A 21,085-nucleotide genomic window follows, 5' to 3' on the forward strand; every position below is an offset into this window, starting at 1 on the left:
AAAGTTTGTACTTTACATCGAGGTCAGTGACAATTAGACTCCAGGATCCTTATGACATTTTGTAGGGTTATCGATTGGTAGGGTAGATTGCAATCGTATAGCGACAGAAGCTAAGTAAGTTTATTTTGGGACGTATTACGTGGTTAGTTTTGGTGGCCTACTCCCTTTAACCAATTTACCTGCCTAGTGGCTACCTAATCTACCACCTACATGTACAAATAAGCTGCACGCATCCCCTCTATTTTGATATATTCCAAAACACATCACAAGGGATACGCGCAGCCTAATGTACACACAGCACTACTTGCAATGCAACCCCTTTTCTCCGAGGAGATGCACTAAGATCAGGCGATCGTCCCGGACGGTATAAGGTGAGGAGTAAAGGCCGTCCTCGATACTTACTCATATAGCTGTCCTCCTTACAGTCCTTCGACAGATCCTCTTATGACAATAGGCGTTTAAGTTATAGTCCTAATTGAATGGTACTGTACATGCCAATATCGACTGTGCTTTTTTAAGTACAGCACATATAAAGTCTATCAGCAAAATATTTCACTTTACTTTCATTTCTTCATACATTGCAAACCGCTGGGAGGGAGCCTTTTCAACAAATATAGATTTTGTTGACATTAATGTCATTTATTTGCCTTCCCGAACCTTTATTCTTTGTTTTAAACGTTAAGACCATCTGACGTAGAAATTAACTGTGACGTGAGTTGGAATACAATAGACGTCAAACGAAACCGAATAGGTAATGGTGTAGTTGATCGTACATTATATTCTAAAAATCGTATCTTACAATTCTTGGTAGAAAGATAACTACATAGAAAAATATTTAGCCTAATAATAATTATACATGATTAAATTTGTCGACTCTTTAAGTGGTTCAAATAGGAAAGCCATGTTTCAATATTTTACATTGCGTAAGTACCAGTGGATACCCCTTAAAACCACATACCCCTTAAAACCCACAATGTTGCATTTTTGGCTTTCATAACTACCAGATTTAATTTTATGTGGTATGTTTCACTTTTTTACAACCTCTTATAAATGTTCTTTCATAAAATACCAAATTTTAAGGATTTTAAAGATGCTAAAGTATCTTAAAATTCGAAGTTATTCAAAATTTTATCAAAAATCCCTTCAAAAAATCAGGTTTTTTGGACCTAGAAATTACACAATTGAATTTAAGGTCATAAAACCTATACTTTTTAGATACCTATGCTTATGGTAGGTATGAAAAAATCATTTTCATCTTCGTGAATGACCCAACGAAAATGACAGGCCCTTAAAATTCTACTTTAAAGCACTTTTATGGTGATGATCCATAAAATCTGAAAATCGACTTTCTCAAAACTGGTCATGTTGCATACCAAAAGTCACAAATTTGATGGAGATTAGAAAAACATTAGAACCATAGGTCAAAAATGAAGCGAATGTAGGTTTTGGCCTTTCGTAGCCGTTTTTGACGAAAAAACCACACACAATTGCATATGGGCATGAAATCCTGAAAAATGAAAATATTGTTGTGGGAATGAATTTCTAGCAAGTTTTGAACCATTGAATCACGAAGCAACACCAAATTTGTATCCATCAGCTTGAGTATCCCGTTAGCAAGGGTCGGACTTTGTGGTTTTTAGCCTTATTTTTGTAGGTTTTAAGGGGTATTTTGATTTAACACATATTTTGAGATCATTAGGTACTAATGGTATATTCATAACATTAGTAACTTTACAGTGAATCACTGTTCAAAATTTGAGGTCAAAAGAACTTTTTTGTAAAAAGTTATTCGAGAAAAACCATTTTGTAGGTTTTAAGGGGTAAATAGCTAAAACTGCACTTTTTCACTTCCTCGTGAAAAACTGAAAACTGTTTTCTACAAAACATCACTGCTAGGGAAGACAATCATAGACAACGTACTTTCAACACAAAAAGTTTCAGCCTTACACTCCAACTAAACAATGAGATAGAGGGTACCACTTTTTATTGTGGGTTTTAAGGGGTATCCACTGGTAAATGAAGGATTTGAGGTAGAAGAGATAAAACGTTTAAAGGAGGGTCGTGTTCAAATGTTCTTATCCATACGATTTGTATTAGCAGTATTAGAAGCCTTCTTTCGGCACCGTAACTTGATCTATTAGTTCGTTAAAAATTCACAAAGGAAGAAATTGCTTAGTAGTTCTTCAAAAGAAGATTTCAAAAGAAAAGCGGAAAAGTTGAACTCATAAAAAAACTAAATAAAGTTAAACATTACTGATTGAAGATTTCGTTCTCGATTCACAAAGCCATCGTTGAAAACGAGTTGCTGAATGAAAGGGACTCCATATTTTGATCATAGAAAAGTTAACGATGAAAACAAGGATGATTCCACCGAGGGCGTCAACTCCATAATGGTGGTTGGAGTATAATGCGGCCCAAGCAATCCAAATGACATGAAACCATGCAAAGCGTTTACCGATCCACGGTTCATTGACCAAAATAATAGCTGGCCATGCCACGTGAAGTGACGGAAAAGCACCAAATTTCAATGGTGATTTGGAATATATTCCATGAAATATACTGTGTCCAATCAATGCATCTAGCCTAGCGAAACCAGCCTCATTGAAGCCGGATTGTAAGAATTTACCATTGTGATCATAAACAACACTGTCAACGAACCAAGGTGGTGCTGTCGGACAAACAAACTGAATAAAGACAGCCACCAGATTAACCCAACCTGCACACCAAAGGAAAGGCAGAAGGCTTTTCTGTCGCTCGTCTTTGGTCAATAGGTAGACAGCAAAAAGGAAGGGCAGTGGAAAGTGAATAAGGTAAGGAATAGCAGCAAGAAAATCCAAAATTGGTGATGCAAACTTTGACAACAATCTGTGCGGGTAGCAGCGGAATACGAAATATTCCAACCAGGGTAAAAAAGTAACACTGGGCTTCCTTGTTTCTTCTAGTCCAGTCATCTGACGAATTCGGTTGTAATTGGAATATACGACAAGATAGCAAAGGAAGGGCATGAAAGCCAAAACAACTCTCTTCAATGGAAGTTTTCGACGCAGTTTTTGAAGGTAATCGTGAGCAAACGAATAGTATTCATCCTAAAACGTGAAAATATTACAAGATTCAAACTTTGATAACTCTCAATATATATGTATGATTTTCACTGGTGTCAGCATGTTCAATACAGTTAGAGCTTTAAAAAGTGCTTTTCTTTTCTATTTGAAAAGCAATCAACATGATATGAAATTTTGAAGTCGTCAAAAAAATGAAAATTCTTAATACAAAATGTAAGTTGAAGTACCATTTTTCAGACTAATACTTAATAGAATGCAAGTTGTGCATAACATGTCATCAAAACGTTTCTTGGATGCAGTAAAAAATGAAGTATTCCATCAGAGATCGGTGTTTCATAAAATAATTACACCCTTGTCTCAATTTATAAAAGTTTCAGTCAAGTTTCCCTCTATGTAATTGGAAAAATATTGAGCTATCTCCTTAAACTCATAATTAGTAGCACAGCTCCAAGGTTAAGAGTTTTGAATAATACTGAAGTTTAACCTGAATTTAAAAACTTACTTTTTTCTCTGTGTAATAAAGGTTGGCGGCATTTTTCAAGTTTCTGGCGAAGTTATTCCATGAATCAATTATCTAAAAGAAGAAAAATAGATTTTAGTCAAATATATACACCCTTAAGTTTATATATTTTTTTGAGAGAAGAAGAACAATAACAATTACTTCGCAGGATTTGGAATGGAGAAGTCAAGGCACTGATGTTGGATAGAGAAAAAACCTCATCGAATGATGATGCTGTACATATTTTTTTGCATAAGATATGCAAATTGAAACTGCACTGAGAAAACATAATCGAGGTGGACCATTGTCCTATTTTAGCCGTCTGTTTTGTCTACTATATTTCAATAGTATACACATCTTAAAACCTTGTGATTGATGCCCCTGTCCATTTTCTCAAGTGGCCACCAAGCTCAGTGGCATGAGAATTGAAAAATGTAAAATTCACGTAAGGGGTACAGGATACTTTTAAAACATTGCCGACTTTCAATGTATTTGTAGTGCTTTCTGGTAAATTTTAGAATTAGAATAAAGTGTCCATCTCAAAGTCTGTGTCAAAAAGATGTGCAGTGTTTTATTTGTGACCAAACTTTTCAAGCAATTTTCGTATAATAAAAAGCTTGGTATAGTTGGGAAGATATTTAATGTAAATATTTTTGCCTGTTATTTGTTTTTCAAAATTCGTTCAAAAAAGTAAAGAAAAATGAAGCAGAATAAAATTAACCTCTTGTAGAATAGCGCTATAATAACAATTTTCACAAAAATGAAATTTCAATCTTAGATCGCCAACACTGAAGAAATGATTTTTCAAAAATCCAATCAAAAGATATTGAAACTAAGTTTGTCTCTGCTTGACAAGCAGCAAAAATAGGCATTTTAGGGGTCAATCAGCATAATATTCCTATGTGGGTTAAATTTTAAAAAATATATAGCGTATAGTGCGATCTGAGGATTCCCTCCTCGTTATCCCCTTATTAGCATCAGTCCCCTTGTTTTGTCTTTCTAGGTGTACAGTAATGTAGATGAAAAAATATACATATCAGTCCCCTTTTTTGAACGATCCCCCCTCATTTGCTACTCCGCATTTTTTAGGAAAACTACTGATCCCTTTCTTCAGTTTTTTGGGAGGGTGTCACTCCCCCTTGTTGATCTATATACAGATTTGTAGAGAATTTTGAATTTACGAATGGGAATTTTCTGTTGATTCTTTTTTTCATACAATAGCAAGCCTGACTTAAATTTTGGTGTATAAAACTTTTGTTTAATAAAAACAGTTAAACTAAAAATTCAAAAGCGTAGGAATTAATCTAATACAATGTTATCGTGTTGAAGAATATGTAATGGAAAAGGTATAGTATTAAAGGTCACCAAGAAGAGTTTTTCAGAGGCCCCTATCCAGGGGCGTGGTGAAAAGGGCTGAGCAATTTTGGGAAATAAAAAAATCGATGAACAGTCCAGAAATAGATCGAATGACCAATCCCAACTAACCAATCGAAAGAAAATAACATGTCCCTTCTATGTAAGAGGAAAGTATATACATGGGATCAAAGGAAGAAAATGAAAATTCAACCCAGTTCATGTAAAAGCAACCAAAACAAAACAGCAAAACTACAACAATGGCCATCCTAAGAACGCAACAATAGATCACACGAGCAATTTTCCAAATTAAAAAAAAAGATATCACGACAAAAATCAAACAGCAATCCAACAGATAGTTCACAACAAGTCAATGTGAAACATGAATTCAACCCAGGACCCAACCTCAATGTCCAAGGATTGAACCCACAAATCAGCAGTGCCATATATCGAAGATAAGTTGATTGAAAACAATTTTTTTTATTGATGATTTTAACTAAAACTTGGCTTAGAGAGCATACAAATGCAGAGCTAAGCATTGACGGATACGAAATTTGGAAAATTTGGCGGTGGTGTTGCAATATACATTAGAAAAGATATTGCGGCACATTTTAAACAAACTATTAGATATTCAAATGGTGTTATTGAAGTCATTAAAAATATTCATAAAACAAATTTGAAAATTTTCACGATGACAATATTCTTACGATATTCTTAATTTTTTGGCCATTTTCATCATGGACATATAAAGTAGAACTATAATTTAAGTTATAATATAATTTATAAGAATATATAAAGTGTATTCTTATAAAAAAAGCGTTTATTCTCGATTTGAAGAACGTGAAGAAAGGTTAAAAAAGAAGTAAATAAACTGAATTTAGAAAAATATACTTGAAAAAAAATTGAAATACAAAGTAAGTAAGTAAAATAATAAACATTACACTGGCGACGAAGTGCCACAGATACATGATACATGCAATATATTGAATGATACCTGAAACAAATTGATACTCGGACACAGAAACTTGGTTACCATACATCACTGGTTTCCAACAGACACATGTATGGTCTGATCCAAACATCAGAAATCAAACTCCACGAGTTAATTCCTCAGCTTCACACAAACGAATTGTGGTTCAAACTGGCAACAACCACCCACTCAATCAACTGGTCAAGACAGACTCAAGATCTAAGACAAAAGAACTTGAGACAGCCAACCGTCTCACCAAGCGAAGTCACACCGGGTTAGCCCTGGACCGTGCAGGTGAGATCTTTCCTTTGTTTCCTTTCTCTGACGTCCCACCTACGTTTGTCGTCTGGCGAAATACAGACCTGTTCAAGGACGAGAAACTGGTTCTCACCAAGCTCTTTTCACACCGGGTTTGTCCCAGACATCATAGGTGAGACCGTTCTTTTCTTTATCTCAATACAATCATGAACTTCAGTGCCGAACAATTTAATCAACTTTTGACAACACTGTTAGGAGGGAACGTCAATCAAGCTGTCAGTGCTCCGCGCAATGATCCAGCAGCACTAGGTCCAATCCGACAATGTGCTATGGGAACTGACAAAATGAAGAAACTCAACATCTTCGACGAATGGCTGGAAGATGCTGACAACAGAATGTCATATATTGGCATCACCAGCGACACAGAAAAGATAATACTGCTTAAAACATGGGGTGGACCAGAAATTGTTGAGCTCATTCGCCTTGAAAAGTCCCATCTCAACGCCAGGGCGCACACCCCCCAACAAGGAGAAGCAGAACAAGAACAAACGTACAAAGCAGGGGGGGGGCACGCAGTTACTACAAGACATGATGTGTAGTAAGTGCTTTTTCAACACTTTTTTTCAGGACCACCACCCTTTGCAGTTACTACATCTTCGTAGTAACTGTTTTCAGAAAAGATTTCCAGGTACCACCCCTGTTTTTGAGTGATATCATCAAAAACATGCTCGAAATTACCCTAAATTGCGATTATTTTTCAACTTAAAGCCATTTTTGTGCTAAATTTTCTTTTAATTTACTTGATTAACAGCTGTTGAGAACATTTTAATGATAATTAGGGAAAGCATAATTTCAAAGTTGGGTCTGAGAAAAAATTTTTTTCGTCCATTTATAACAAAAATATTTTTTTAACAAAGAATTTTTTCACAAAAAAAATCATTTTTTGTGAAAAATTTTGAAAGTTCTTTAAAAAGAATTAAAATATAAGCACTTACTACACCAAAAGTGCTAGTTTTAGTGTTCGGCACCACCCCCAAGCAGCAGTTACTACACTGTAGTAACTGTTTTCATAACTTCTGAATACAGTACCACCGCGGTAGTAAGTGTCATACTGTCTTGTAGTAACTGCGTGCCCCCCCTGAACAAAGACCTGATTGACAAGCTGCGACTTTACTTGTCCAAAATGGACAACAGGACAACTCCTCAGCACACAACAAGGAAGTAGGAGCTGGAGCGAGTTTATCAGAGACCTCGAAAGAAAAGCTAAAACACTGGATTTCGCAAAGAAAACATACACAACGGAAGAAGCCATAAAAGACGCAGCAATCTTCGGGATGAATGACGCATCACTCAGAGAGAAAGCCTTGGCTGAAGATCCAGACATAGAAAAACTATCAAGATGGGGTCAGGCCAAGGAAACAGGCAAAGAAGATGCACGAAACCTACACAAAGAGACAATCAAAAGAGTCAAGCCAGAGTCAGTCAACGAAAATATGACTGTAGACGACATTGAGAAGATGATGCAGACACTCCAGATCATGAAGCTAAAGAAAGCAGGACGATACAGCAACAGAAACTAGAAACAACAGTGCAACAGATGCAACTCTGAACACCAACCTGAGCGCTGCCCAGCCAATGGGAAGTCCTGTTTTGTATGCCAAGGAAAAAACCATTTTGCAAAGACACCTGCTTGCCCCAAGACAATCAAGAGGGTCAGCACAGAGAGGAAAAGAAGCCAGAGAAGTCAGTACAAGAGAAGAAAACACATACAGCAACAACCATGGAGTCAGCCACCATCAACAAGGTCTCCACCACAACACCAAACAAGTGGGTGGACGTGAAGATTGGAGGGATCGAACAAAAGCTGTACGCTGACACCGGCAGCGAATTCACCATCATAACTCCGCAACACTACTCCCCCTTGATGGGTGAGCAAGAAGAGTCAGACCTCAACTTCAGACCATGGGGTGGAAACAACCTCCTAGATGTGAAGGGGATGGTCAACACAACAATACACAACAACAAAGGAGCCCATGTGTACAGCAAAGTCTATGGCATCGATGGTTTCCAACCAGAACCTCTTCTTGGAGACACAGATGCAGAGAAACTTGGTATCATCACTTTCAACAAAGACGGCAGAGAATCAACAGGGACACCTATCAGACGAATCCCATACAAGATAAGACGAAACCTTGAAGTAGATGCTGAAACACACCCACCAAACACCACAGCCGTTCCACAAGAGCAAGTTAAAGCGCAGACACTCGTCGAAAAGTTCAGAGATCTAGTCTTCGACGACAACAAGGTTGGGTGTCTAAAGAACGAACCCATACACCTCGAGTACGCCAAAGACTTCAAGCCAAAACAACAACCTTTCAGAAACATCCCATTCCACTATCAAGAAGACGTAAGCAAGCTACTCCAGTTCCTTCGGGAACAGGGTGCCATAACAGATGTCGATCCACGCAACAGCTACGACTGCGTAATGAACGTGGTCATCACAGCCAAGAAACATGGGCAGATACGTATGAACATCGACAACACACCCAGAAACCCGGGAATGCAACGGACCAAATTCCACGTTCAAACACCCCAAGAGATACGTCACGAATTGAAGGAAGCCACCGTGTTCAGTGAGATGGACATGGGTTGGGGATTCCACCAACTTCCACTAGACGAAGCCACAAAGAAAAAGAGCATCTTCCAGACCCATGAAGGCCTCCATCGAATGGAACGTCTCTACTTCGGGCCGACAGCATCAAGTGGCACATTCCACAACGAAGTCAGAAAATGCTTCGCTGGACTCAAAGGCGCCGTCACCCTCCATGACAACATACTGGTATATGGCAAGGACTACGACGATCACTACACCAACCTGAAACAAGTGCTGAGTAGATGTGCCGAAGCTGGAATCATACTCAAACTCTCAAAATCTCACTTCTGCCTAACCCGAGTCAAGTGGTTTGAAAGAGACTTTCACTCCAACGGTGTCACAGCGGACCAAGACAAGATCAGAAACATCCAAGAAGGAGGAAGGCCGAACAACACAGAAGATGTGAGATCTCTGCTCATGGCTTGTCAGTACAATGCAAAATTCACGTATGACAATTCGCTAAACCTCAGCTATGAAGAGGTTACCGCACCATTTCGACGACTTCTCAAGAAGGATCAGAAATTCATATGGGGAATAGAACAAGAACAAGCATATCAAAAACTAATGACTATACTGAACAACCCAGCAACACTACAGTCGTACAACCCACAAAGAAAGACACACATAGTGGCAGACACATCAGAAGTTGGCACCCAATGCAGCATCTACCAAGAGAAGACACGGGAGACAGGAACCAAAACCTGGGTACAAATCGACCATGTTAGCCGTGCACTAACACAACAAGAACAGAAACTACAGCACAATTGAGAGGGAGAGCCTTGGTTTACAATGGGGGTTTGAACAATTTCGGTACTACGTGGTTGGGAGCTCTTTTACCGCATGGACAGATCACGAACCACTGCTTCCCATCTACAACAACCAACAGAAGCTGACATCGAAACGCATCTCAAAACACAGGGACAGAGTACAAGACCTGTGCTACCAACTACGATACCTCAAAGGAAAAGAAATGCCCTGCGATTATGGCAGCCGTCATCCAAATAGCATTGACCACCTGACCAAACAAGAGCAGACATCCCAAGGATTCGACGTGGGGAACACAATTTACGTAAGAAAGATCATCAATCTACACAATTCTCCGAATGCCATCGACATTGCAACAATAAAAGAGGAAGCACAAGACGATCCAGAATACCAGAGAATAACCAGGGCACTAAAAGAAGGTGAGAAGATTCCGCCACGAGAAACACCCATCAACAAAACTATCTACTCAGAGCTTTGCATTGTTGACGGCCTTGTCTACCGTGGAGACCAGATCGTGCTGCCAAACAAACAGGAAACAGATGATCACCCAAACGATCGAATGAAGATACTAGACATTGCACACGAGGGACACCCGGGAGCAACAAGGATGAAGAGGTTTATTCAAACAAGAATATGGTTCCCATCCATGGACAAACGAATCGAAGAAGTTGTGAGAGGTTGTCTTGCATGCCAGGCCGCAACCAACACCAAGCACAGGGACCCAAACACAGCATCTACACCACCGGAAGAACTATGGCAGAAGCTCTCGGCAGACCACTGGGGACCAACTCCTGACGGATTCCACCTGCTAGTGGTCATTGACGAGCTGTCCCGATACCCTGAAGTTGCCGTCGTCAAGGGAACAGGCGCAGAACAGAACATTGAAGCATTCGATGCGATTTTTGCAAGACACGGATACTGCAAACGCCTCAAGACTGACAATGGACCACCATTCAATGGCAACGAAAACCACCTCCTACAAGAGTACTTCAGATGGGCAGGAATTGACCACAAACCAACCTACAGTGCAGAGGTAGCCAACGGACTGGCAGAAGCGTTCATGAAAATTTGTCGCAAGGTTTGGCACACAGCACTCATAGAGAAGGAGAACCCGAGGGCGGAGATAAACAAGATGCTCCAACTTTATCGCGCAACACCACACCCAACGACCGGCCAAGCACCTGCAGAGCAGCTCTTTGGACGCAAATTCCAAAGCCGACTACCAAGGGGTCCAAAGACAGACCAAAGAGGGAACGTAAAAGAAGCAAAGCAACACGACCAAGAGGCAAAGAGAAAACAAACGGAAGCGAAGGACAGCAAGAGTTACGTCAAGCCACACAACATTAAAATCAATGATCACGTCCTCCTAAAGCAACGCAGCACAAAGACCAAGCCTCCGTATGATCCGGAACCTTACACAGTAACATCCATCACAGGACACCAGATAACAGCAACAAGAGGACATAAGACGTTCACCAGAGATGCCCATAAATGGAAACAATTTACACAACGAGAGAAACCAGGCTACAAGAACCTGCGACAGGCCGACAAAGATGCCAATGCATGGGAGTTAGACGAGGAAACAACAGAACAACAAGCACCACAAGCTCAATAACAAATCGAACAGCCAAACGTTGAAGAAAACCAACAAGTCGGCATTCTACTCTAGCTGCGCAACCTCCAATCGGACGGCCAAACAGGGCACGTCGACCACCAGCTCGATACAACGACTACGTAATGAGCACTTGAAGATTGAAGACAAAACACATAGAAAGCAAATCTATACTATAGACACGGAGATACATATACTCCTCGAAACATTCACTTTGATCATACGATGCAGCTTACAAAACGTATTTCTAGTTTTTTTCTCCTAGTTTTTTTTATTTTGCCTAGATTTTCGTTTTATAGAATAACTGCACGTATACATTTCCAGCTGTTCACTCACTCCAGCGCAAGCGGTGTGCATGTGTAACATCCAACTTTGTTATCTTTTATTTTAGACTAGATCTCAAATATATATTAGAAACATAATAAACATTACAGATCCGTCTCTTTAGTTGCTGAGCATCAAGCAGAGAAGCATCAAGTACAATTTTGGGAATCTTTGGTATGACTTGGCCGGGGATCGAACCCACAACCTTGCGCATCGTAGCTGGATGCTCTTCCTTTATGCTATGGTCGCTTTAGAAATTAGAAATACAAAGACTATTATGTGTATGTGTAAACTAAGTCAAGAATATAAAAGTTAATCTAAACGGTTGATAATCCACTTTTGAACAACCGAGCCCTGCTGTATAATAGAAAACTTGGTCCAAAATACTGGGACAATTACATGTCATCACAATTCACAATACCAGACAAGAAAGAAAATGTCATATTTCAGGATGTGGCAAAAAGAGATTCAAAACTGAACTGGACAAATATTAGTAAAGGATTTCAGACCAGCCATTCATCAGTATAGCCCTAACTGTTCATAAAGAAGTTATGGGAAATGCATATTTGGACTTTGAACCCAATGCTGCAAACAAGCACTTAGCGGGACAAAAATCAGTTTCTTGAAATTTGCAAAAAAACGCCACATAGAAGATGTTTCAATTCATTATGTGAATAGAGCAGTAAAAAATACAACTTTAAGTTCGAGAAATGAAAATAAAGGGATAATCAGGGATAATGATAATCGAATACTAGATCCACTGATCCCCGGCACTATCGTAAAGCTAGAATTGTTTCGCGTACCCTTCGCTTGAAAAAATAATTGACTAATTAAAAGATTTTCACCCGTGCCGGCATTCTGTGAGCGTTCTGCAAGCATTCTTGGCTCATTCCTCGGACAGTGCACTAAAATGGTAGAACTTAGGGATCTTCTCAAAAATAAATTCGCTTAAATAATCGAATTTAAGCGAAAAATTCGCTTAAATAATCGAAGTACTTCGATTATTTAACAATCGAAATTCGATTATTTAGTCACCTCAGTTCGATTATTTAGTCCCCTCAGTTCGATTATTTAGTCCCCTCGGTTCGACTATTTAATCTTATTATTCGATTAATTAAATCCTTTTGATTCGAAAATATAATCGAATTTTTTGCAAAACATAGTCGAATATCGGTTATTTTTTCTTACGTAGATCGAAAACAGTGCAAACAAGCCTTTGTCTACTGTGGATTTGAAAGACAGATAAAAAAATATTTTCAAAAAGCCGTAGTCAAATCAACCAATGACTGCATCATTCTTCTTACCTTTAAGGATTTTTGATCTACCAAGGGGCATCATAAATTATGAAATGATAGAATAATCCTTTTGTGAATCACATTATCGCATCATCTTTAAGTTTCTTAATGTTTGGATAACAATTCCACGATCTCTCCACGATAAAGTACTTCCATCTTTTTTTATCTTTTTAATTTCCACACACTTTCCTCTGTAATCAACCTCTCAACACAGTTGCTTCTTATCTCTTTGTTATTGTTTTTCGATTCGAAAATAGCACTCCATCGTTGTGTTCATGTTCAAATCAAAAAGGGCAAAACAAAAAAAAAGATAAAAGGATAAAAGGGAGAGCGCTCACAAGATCAAGAATACGTCATTATGTCATATATAAAAGCAGGAAGAAAACAATCTTTTACTCTATTGTTCTGTTCGCAAACGTCAATCATGGCGTTTTGATTGGTCAATGCAACATTTTTTTCTTACAAGTTACGTCATGCTCTATTATTCTGTTTGCAAAAATGGATTCGAATTTTACATCCAGGTTTTTTTTAATGGCTAGATAAGAGATCGAATCATCGCGCAGATGATTGCACTTTTTGTCATCTAAAAAATAAAGTCGTTGCATTGTTTTTCGCGCGAGTTCTATTTTTTGCCAATCAAATTGCGTCACGTATTCGAAAAATTCGAAAATGTTGCAATCAAAACATTGAATTCATTTGTGAGTTTGGTTTTGAGAAGAAAACATTTTCTAAAAATTAAACCTAAAATATTGTGATTTTATTCATATTTTGAAAAGACTTTGAAAACAGAAAGTTATAAAATTTATTACATTGAGATATGGTTGTAAGACGTATGTATGTATGGAAATGGAATGCTTTGTTTGCTTCAGTTTTCACTACAGACTTTCCTCCTCCCCTTCGAAATTTCAGTTTTCGATGGGAGACTTTATTTATCTAAACTTTGTTTTTATTAATGGTGAGTCATTTTTGGATATCAAAAACTCCCAAGGATAACCAGTAAGTTTTATTTATTTTGGAGGTAAAAAATGCTAAAGAGAATGAGTAGATATGTGTCGGTGATTTGTAAAATAAAGGGATTTCTTTTTCGAAATTGCGCTTCCATTGAAACGTGAAGTTAAAATTGACGTTACAGTACAGCATTTGAAAAAAGATATAACTTAAAGGCAAAAATATCGATAAAAATTGGATTACAACCTGTACTTTTTTATATATCATTTTTTAGCATTTTTTATCCTCTTTCACTTGCGATGGGTAGGAAAATTGTCCAAAACAAACAGCCGAATTTAACCGAAAACCATTTTACCGAAATTCGGTATTTTTGAGAGGATCCCTAAGATATAAGCGAAAAAGGATTAATTAATCGAATACAAGGATTAAATAATCGAATAAAGGAGATTAAATAATCGAATATAGGAGATTAAATAGTCAAGCTATTCGACTAAACGACGGCAGCTATTCGATTAAATAGTCGAATCATTAATCGAACTTAATAATCGAAAATCGATTATATTTTTGAGAAGATCCCTTAGCTGCGGCAGATCATTTCGATTGAAGTTGTTGGAATGTTAACAAGACTCTTGACAGAAAATAGTTTGTTTGATTGTCGATAATGACAGTGCCATTATTAATTTTGTTAGATCTGACAAATTGATGTTTGTAAGTGCACTTTAAAGTTTTGGTTTTCATGTTTTAAGATGCTGTTTTAGAGCTTCATAGCTAGCCTGACAAGGTTCTTGACAGAAAATCCTTTGTTTGATTGTCAGTGATGACAGTGCCTTTATTAATTTCTGAAAAATTGATGTTAGTGAGTGTACTTTATAGTTTTGATTCCCATTGAAGAATCATAATCTGGTTTTCATGTTATTAGATGCTTCTTTAGAGCTTTAGAACTAGCCTGCCCATGCCTAGGTATATACATCATAATGAGAAGATCAGAATCAAACAGCAATATCAACATGAAACATACATTGGTCCTGAAAGGGACGACGGATGTGTGTAAATATCACATAGAAGCTACTAACAAGGTTCAAAGGTAAGGTATCTACACCCAGAGGGAAAGATTATTAAATGTCTTAGTTCTTTGATTACTCTTACAAAAGGAAAAAGATTTCTTTTCACTTTGAAAATTATTTCTAGAAAAGGTAAAAAAGAGTTTTCCTAGATTTCTACCTAAGACACCACCTTAAATGTCACTTACATCAATGAAGTACAACAGTGAAGTCGGGTAACTTGCATCAGTGGAGGGAAACTTTCATAATCATCAAATGACTGACCATTCAAAGCAGCAAAATTTAAAAACAAATGAACTACGCAGCTCCGCTTGCTGCTCTACTCTACCATTTTTCTTTTGATTTTACTTTGTATTTTAATGACCAGACAGGTCATTCATTTGAGGGCTATGCATGTTTGCCTTTACCCGATCTCACAGTACTTGTATACCGTCAACTGCTCTAACTTGGGATGATTGGTCAAAACATATCTGGCCTGTATTTTCATTTACTGTTAAATCTCTTTGACAACAAATTTGTTTTGATAGCTGCATCAATCATACTTTCTGTCATAATATGTCACGATAACTTTCACTGATAGCGCGCCCTTTTTATTTTAACTTTTTTGTTTTCATTCAAAATGACCGGACGCTGATTGGAGAATTTCGCTCGTCACCTAACCGCCTATCGCCTGATGGGGTTAACAAATAACAAGTGTGTAACCTGCCGCGCGAGCGCCGAGCTCCATTGTTTTGCCACTAAAATGGTCTTCTTCGTTCCAAACATTCCCATGTGTTCCACTACGAGTTTTTTTCATATTTCGATTTAAAAGCCTACTTGGTGCAAAAGAGAAATCGCGTATTTTTTAATACGCCGTTCATTAACTCAAATCAAATGACTTTGGAGGTTCGGTGAAATGGTGGCCAAATTGTTGTCCCATGTTTTGTCAGATAGTCCCAAGTTAGAGCAATTGACAGTATATTTGTCAAAAATTTACAGCGGCAAATAAAGGATAACCTTATTTACTATGGCTTTTACAAACACTGCCTGACTGCTCTGCCAATCACCAGTACAGTACATGCGATGAAGGAACATGAACGACTGAAGACAGACAGAAACAACAATAGCAAACCACAATCTTATTCTATCTGTCAAACTGTGGTCTAAAAGCTATCTGACCTTCCTGTTATTCCTTTCTCTAAAGAAAGCCAGGTGATGTCAATTGAACTGTTCAATTGCCAAACTAATCTAACTCAATCAAATTTATCGAACGATAGGTGTTCCATTACTTAGCAAATTGAACAGTCATTGAACCGAGAGAATCTGGTGAAGTTTGATTATGTCGATTAGTTTTTGATTGGTGTTCAATTTGTGTTTGATTTACGGTTTTCGTTCACAAATTATTCTCGCGTCGGATGGAGCGCATAGACTTTTTTGCCTTTCCATCTGCCATTTTGAATTGTATGCAAAAATTATGGTGGCCGAATTGCCGTGGTTAAATTCCCTTTGAAAGTATGCAAAACATATGCAATTAGAAAGTATCAAGATAAAACTTACTTGAATAATTGGCATTATATTAAAGTGTAATCTTTCTTGTAGAAGAAAGATTAAATTTGCTTTTTTTGAAAAATAGAAATAATCAAATTCGCTCATCTCTTAGAACAAGCAGTTAGTCACACTAGGAAATAAAGCTTTCAGAAAAAACAACATCAGTATCTACAGGATGTATTTGAAGCAACAAGGATGAGAGTTACCTGAATCAAGTTCAAGTTCCCAAGACGATTAAAATTAAGACTTGAAAACTTAAAATGAGACAAAATGACCAATTTCGAACGTGCAGAATATCAACCAACAAAATTTTGTCATTCAATTCCCGAGACAGCACTTCGATTTTTAAAGGCCTTGTTTACACAATAAAGTAAAAATAATTTCAGACATTTAGATGGGTCAATGTTTGAGGTCTGGCAAAATTTCTGGGAAATAGCCTACCTGGCAGTGCTTGGATCTAGGTGGGTTTCGTCTCCCCCGTAGATCTTTTTCTTGGGAAGTTGATCTTCAAATTAGTTTTCAAGGTTGGCTTGGCTCAAATCATTTCATCTTCTCAAATTTTAGGCAATTTCTCATAGTTTTCGAAAATATTAATTTCATTAAAAGCGCCGGGTTATTTTTTCATAAATCCCCTTAGAAGTTTTGCGGCGCATTTTTTTGCTTGCGAGTCAAGTAAATGATGTTGCACTTTTGCAGCATTAATCTTTGATACGCATTTTGGCGGGACGCTAGTGTGTCTAACTGATAAGCACTTCAAAAAACCATAACATTAGACATGAACTCAAGCTGAAAAATCACCCGCGAAGGTACAAAAATAATCCTTATTCGACTGACGGTAAATTATTCGACTGACGGTAAATTATTCTCCTGGAAATAGAACCGAATCAAAACATTGATCTGAACCTGCTGAATTTGTGACGTCATAATTACTGCTTTCAGTTTGCGTGTTTTGAAAGTTTGATGTACGTGTACTCCGTCTTGGTGGAATTTTTTAATGGCATGAAAACAGAATATGCAATGTCAATTTTTTTTCCCAATGGACCATTTCTACACCGGACTTAAGGAAGTCGGATGTCCGGTGTTGGAGAAGGATATTTTTTCCCACCGGACAATCAAAACACCGGACATGACCAGTCCGGTGCATCCGGTGTTTCTTAATTTTTTGTTTCATAAATGTCCGGCGTCCAAAATTCCCTGTATGCAACACCGGACTGACACCAGACTTATTGCCAGACGATCTCAATCGAACAGAATCGACGATCGAACCAGTTGAACCAAATTGAAGGCAATCGACCGATTGAAATTCGATTGTCAAACGCAATCGAATCTCAATCGAATATTACAGTACCGCAATTTTCTTGGATGTTGGGAAGCTGCAAGAATAAAGCCAGACGATCTCAATTGAACGGAATCAACGATCGAACCAGTCGAACAACAATCGAACCAATCGAATATTACCCAGAATTTTGACGTTCGATTGAGATTCGATTGCGTTCGATTTGGTTTGACTGGTTTGTTCGTTGATTCTGTTCGATTGAGATCGTCTGGTTATTGCATCCGGTGTACAGTAGCGAAAGGATACTTTTTGCCACTGGACAAATACACCGGACAGTCCGGTGCGTCGGCAGGGTCCTGTCAGTCAGGCACATCCTGGCAAATGAACGGGGTGAGCATTTGCATGGGGTATTCGTCACCCAGTGTAAATGAGATAGGACATCTCAGGCTAAAAGCGTGAAAATGAATAAAAATGAACTTCAAACTGAAAAAGGGAAAAAAGGAAGAAAACTGGGAACTTTATTTTTTCGTTAAAAGTTTCTTCAATCTTCGAAGACAAAATTGGCCCATGGAAAAAAAATTTCATCTATGCAGTTCTTTGAAATGAAGCAAAATATTTCCAACCCGGTTCAATTAAACTGGGTATTCGGCGCTATTACGTCACTTTCGTTTTCGACCCCGTTCATTTGCCAATGGTCGCAAGTGAAAAATACCCCGTTCATTTGCCAGGATGTGCCTGACTGCCTGTGTAAACTTGCATATGATGTTTTGCATATTTTCCAAATAAATCCAACCACGGCTTTTTCGTTCCTGTATGCATACATTTCAAGATGGCGGATGGAAAGGCGAAAAGGTCTATGAACAACTCCTTTGTTTGTGCTAATCCAATGATTTCTGGGGATCGTTTATTAGGCTAGAGCTGCTGCGCTAACAATAACTGGAACCATTTGAGCTACAAAAACACTGATCGAACTTAATCGAACTTCGATAAGTAATCGAACTTTAATTGAAATGGAGATTTTCCGTCCGATAAAGTCCGATTACTGTTCGATCAGGTTCCGCAACCGCAATCGAACACCTATCGTTCTGTATCGTTCAATTTTGTTTCATGGAATTCGATGATTCGATTACGAAAATCAGTTCGATAGGGTTCGGTTGACATGGCTTGGAGAAAGGCAGACGACAAAACTTAACAATGAAAATTTTGGAAAAAGGCTTCTTACTTGTTGTGCTTTCCCATCTCTTTGATGGTCCCTAAGTAGATAATCAGTAGCCATAGACAATGTTTACACTCGTTGAAATATCGCAAGCCGAGTACAGTAGGATGAACAAGGGTGGTTTGTAGCAAGCAGTACAATGTAAAATTTCAATTTGTTGATTAATTGACCCACGACAGCCCCAGCCCCAGCCTACCAAAAGGAAACAATTTTGGCAACTGAAGAAAAAGTGATTCGCTAATCTAAATATCAGTCCCTATCCGGAGCATTGATGAGCTCCGTACTTTCATTTGGCGCGGACGGGACCTGGAATTCCCGAGTTATTTTTTTATGAGTTTTTTTTTCCGAGTTGTTTTGCATGTGATATCATTTTTCAGTTTTGTGACGTCATTATGACGTCATCATAATTATATGAGTTTTTTTTGAGGTTTTAACTTTTCGAGTTGGTGTTTTTAACTCGTTTTTTTTACCGTGAGTTTCACATACCACATATACAGCTCGAATATTGAATAAATATCGATATCAATATTTTCTCTGGTGAGAACTTGGCCTCTGTAGATTGGTCGATTATGGTCGTTGGTCGAAATGTCTCGTGGGACCCGTGGGTTCGTGGGTTATCAATGCTTGTGGCTGGGTTCGTGGGTCAAAATTGCTTGTGGGTCCGTGAGTTGAGAATTCCTCGTGGGTCCAAAATTCCTCGTGGGTCCAACTTTTAGTCTGCGCCACAATTAGTTTTATATTATAGCGTGAGATGCTAGGCAATTCGATCTGCCGCCTGACGAGTTCTAAAGGAAGGCGAGGCCAATTAAATTAACAATTTAATTTGTTGTTTAACGGGCCAAGCTACCCAAAAAAAAGAGTCGGTCGGTCGGCGAAAAAAATAAAATAATTTAATAAATAAATGTAGAACTTCGCCTATAAAATCTACTAAAAAGGCAGCAAAAACTACTAGTACTACAGAAATACAGAGACCCTGAAAGCTCGAAAATTCATGGATGAAAAAATGAAAAAATTGAACATAAAATTCTCAAAACACTGGGAAAACTACCAAAAATTTTGAAAAAGAAAATTCGGCAGTCTTAAAAGCAAAGAAAATAAAAATGTACTACTACGTTCTAGAATCAATTTTATTTTTATTTCGATTTTTGGAATTTCAGGATTAGTCGGGCCCGTAAACAACTAACTAATCAAATTGGTCTCGCCTAATAAGGACGAAATGCATATACATACTGCCCTTGTCACCCAAATCTCCTGAAGGAAGAAGATAGTTGGACAGAAATTCTATGAATTGCTTCACATATAAAAGTCGAATTTTCCATAAAAAATTGAATACCTACTTACTATAAGTATAAAACTCAAAAACTTTGAATTGAGGCAAGAAAAAAACCCAAGTTAAAATCTATCAAATCGATCAAATAACTAAAGTAAAATAAAACACGAAATAACTCGAAGTGTAAAGCTCAAGAAAAAACTCAAGTTGTCATTTTTGTGGTGACGTCATAAAAACTAAAATTATGACGTCACGTGCAAAATAACTCAAATTGGGATTTCCAGGTCCCGGCGCGGATGGATAGTGTCCAAACTCTAATTTCGGATAGGCCACCCTCCAAGGGTTAAGGGTCCTTTTTCCAAGCTTCTCAAAGTACACTGTAACTGTAAGGGTAGAAATGAGAAAAGATGAGAAAAAGTGCACTCTGCACTGTTGTAAGGCTCCAAATTTTAAAGGCCTAATTTTGAGCTAACCATACAGTCGCTTTTTTTAATTTCGCCCTAGCGAAAGTATTACGATAGGCATGGTATGGCGGAATCGGAAAAAAAATTAGAAAACGAAAGTACTTAAGTAAGTACCCGTGGACGAACTTACTAAAGTAAACAAGGGATGGCGCACAATATGAGCATATTTATTTTTCTTATAAGCATATACTTTTAAGAATCGAATCAATAACTCTTAATAGACGGTGATATATTAGTTCTTACAAAGTAAACAAGGAATGGCGCACAATATGAGCTTATTTATTTTTCTTATAAGCATATACTTTATAAGAATCAAATCAATAACTCTCGACAGACGGTCTCTACTTCTTGTTTTTTCTATGTAGTTCAAATTCTAGGAGAAATTTTCGACTTCAAGTCGTCTTGTTAGCCTTTTAAATCGCGTGCCGTGGAGTTCTTGTAAGAACTAAATGATGAAAAAATATCTGAGATGATAAAGTACAGAGGTGAGAGGGTGAAATTTTAACAATTGACAAGATATGGTTCGACAACA

The 21,085-nt window shown here is 37.8% G+C and overlaps 1 protein-coding gene across 1 annotated transcript; it reads right to left on the reverse strand.

Moving 5' to 3' along the window:
* Window positions 1–1,955: 1,955 nt before the first annotated feature.
* LOC136820526 (uncharacterized) lies at window positions 1,956–19,056 on the reverse strand. The gene is made up of 3 exons (XM_067076711.1): window positions 18,826–19,056; window positions 3,565–3,636; window positions 1,956–3,086 (listed from the first exon to the last, which is right to left on the reverse strand). The coding sequence occupies exons 1-3, from the start codon at window positions 18,877–18,879 to the stop codon at window positions 2,244–2,246; spliced, it is 969 nt and encodes a 322-aa protein (XP_066932812.1). The 5' UTR covers window positions 18,880–19,056; the 3' UTR covers window positions 1,956–2,243.
* Window positions 19,057–21,085: the final 2,029 nt, after the last annotated feature.

Source organism: Clytia hemisphaerica, unplaced genomic scaffold (genome assembly GCF_902728285.1).
Source record: "Clytia hemisphaerica strain Z4C2 unplaced genomic scaffold, Clytia hemisphaerica genome assembly, whole genome shotgun sequence".
NCBI lineage: Eukaryota > Metazoa > Cnidaria > Hydrozoa > Leptothecata > Clytiidae > Clytia > Clytia hemisphaerica.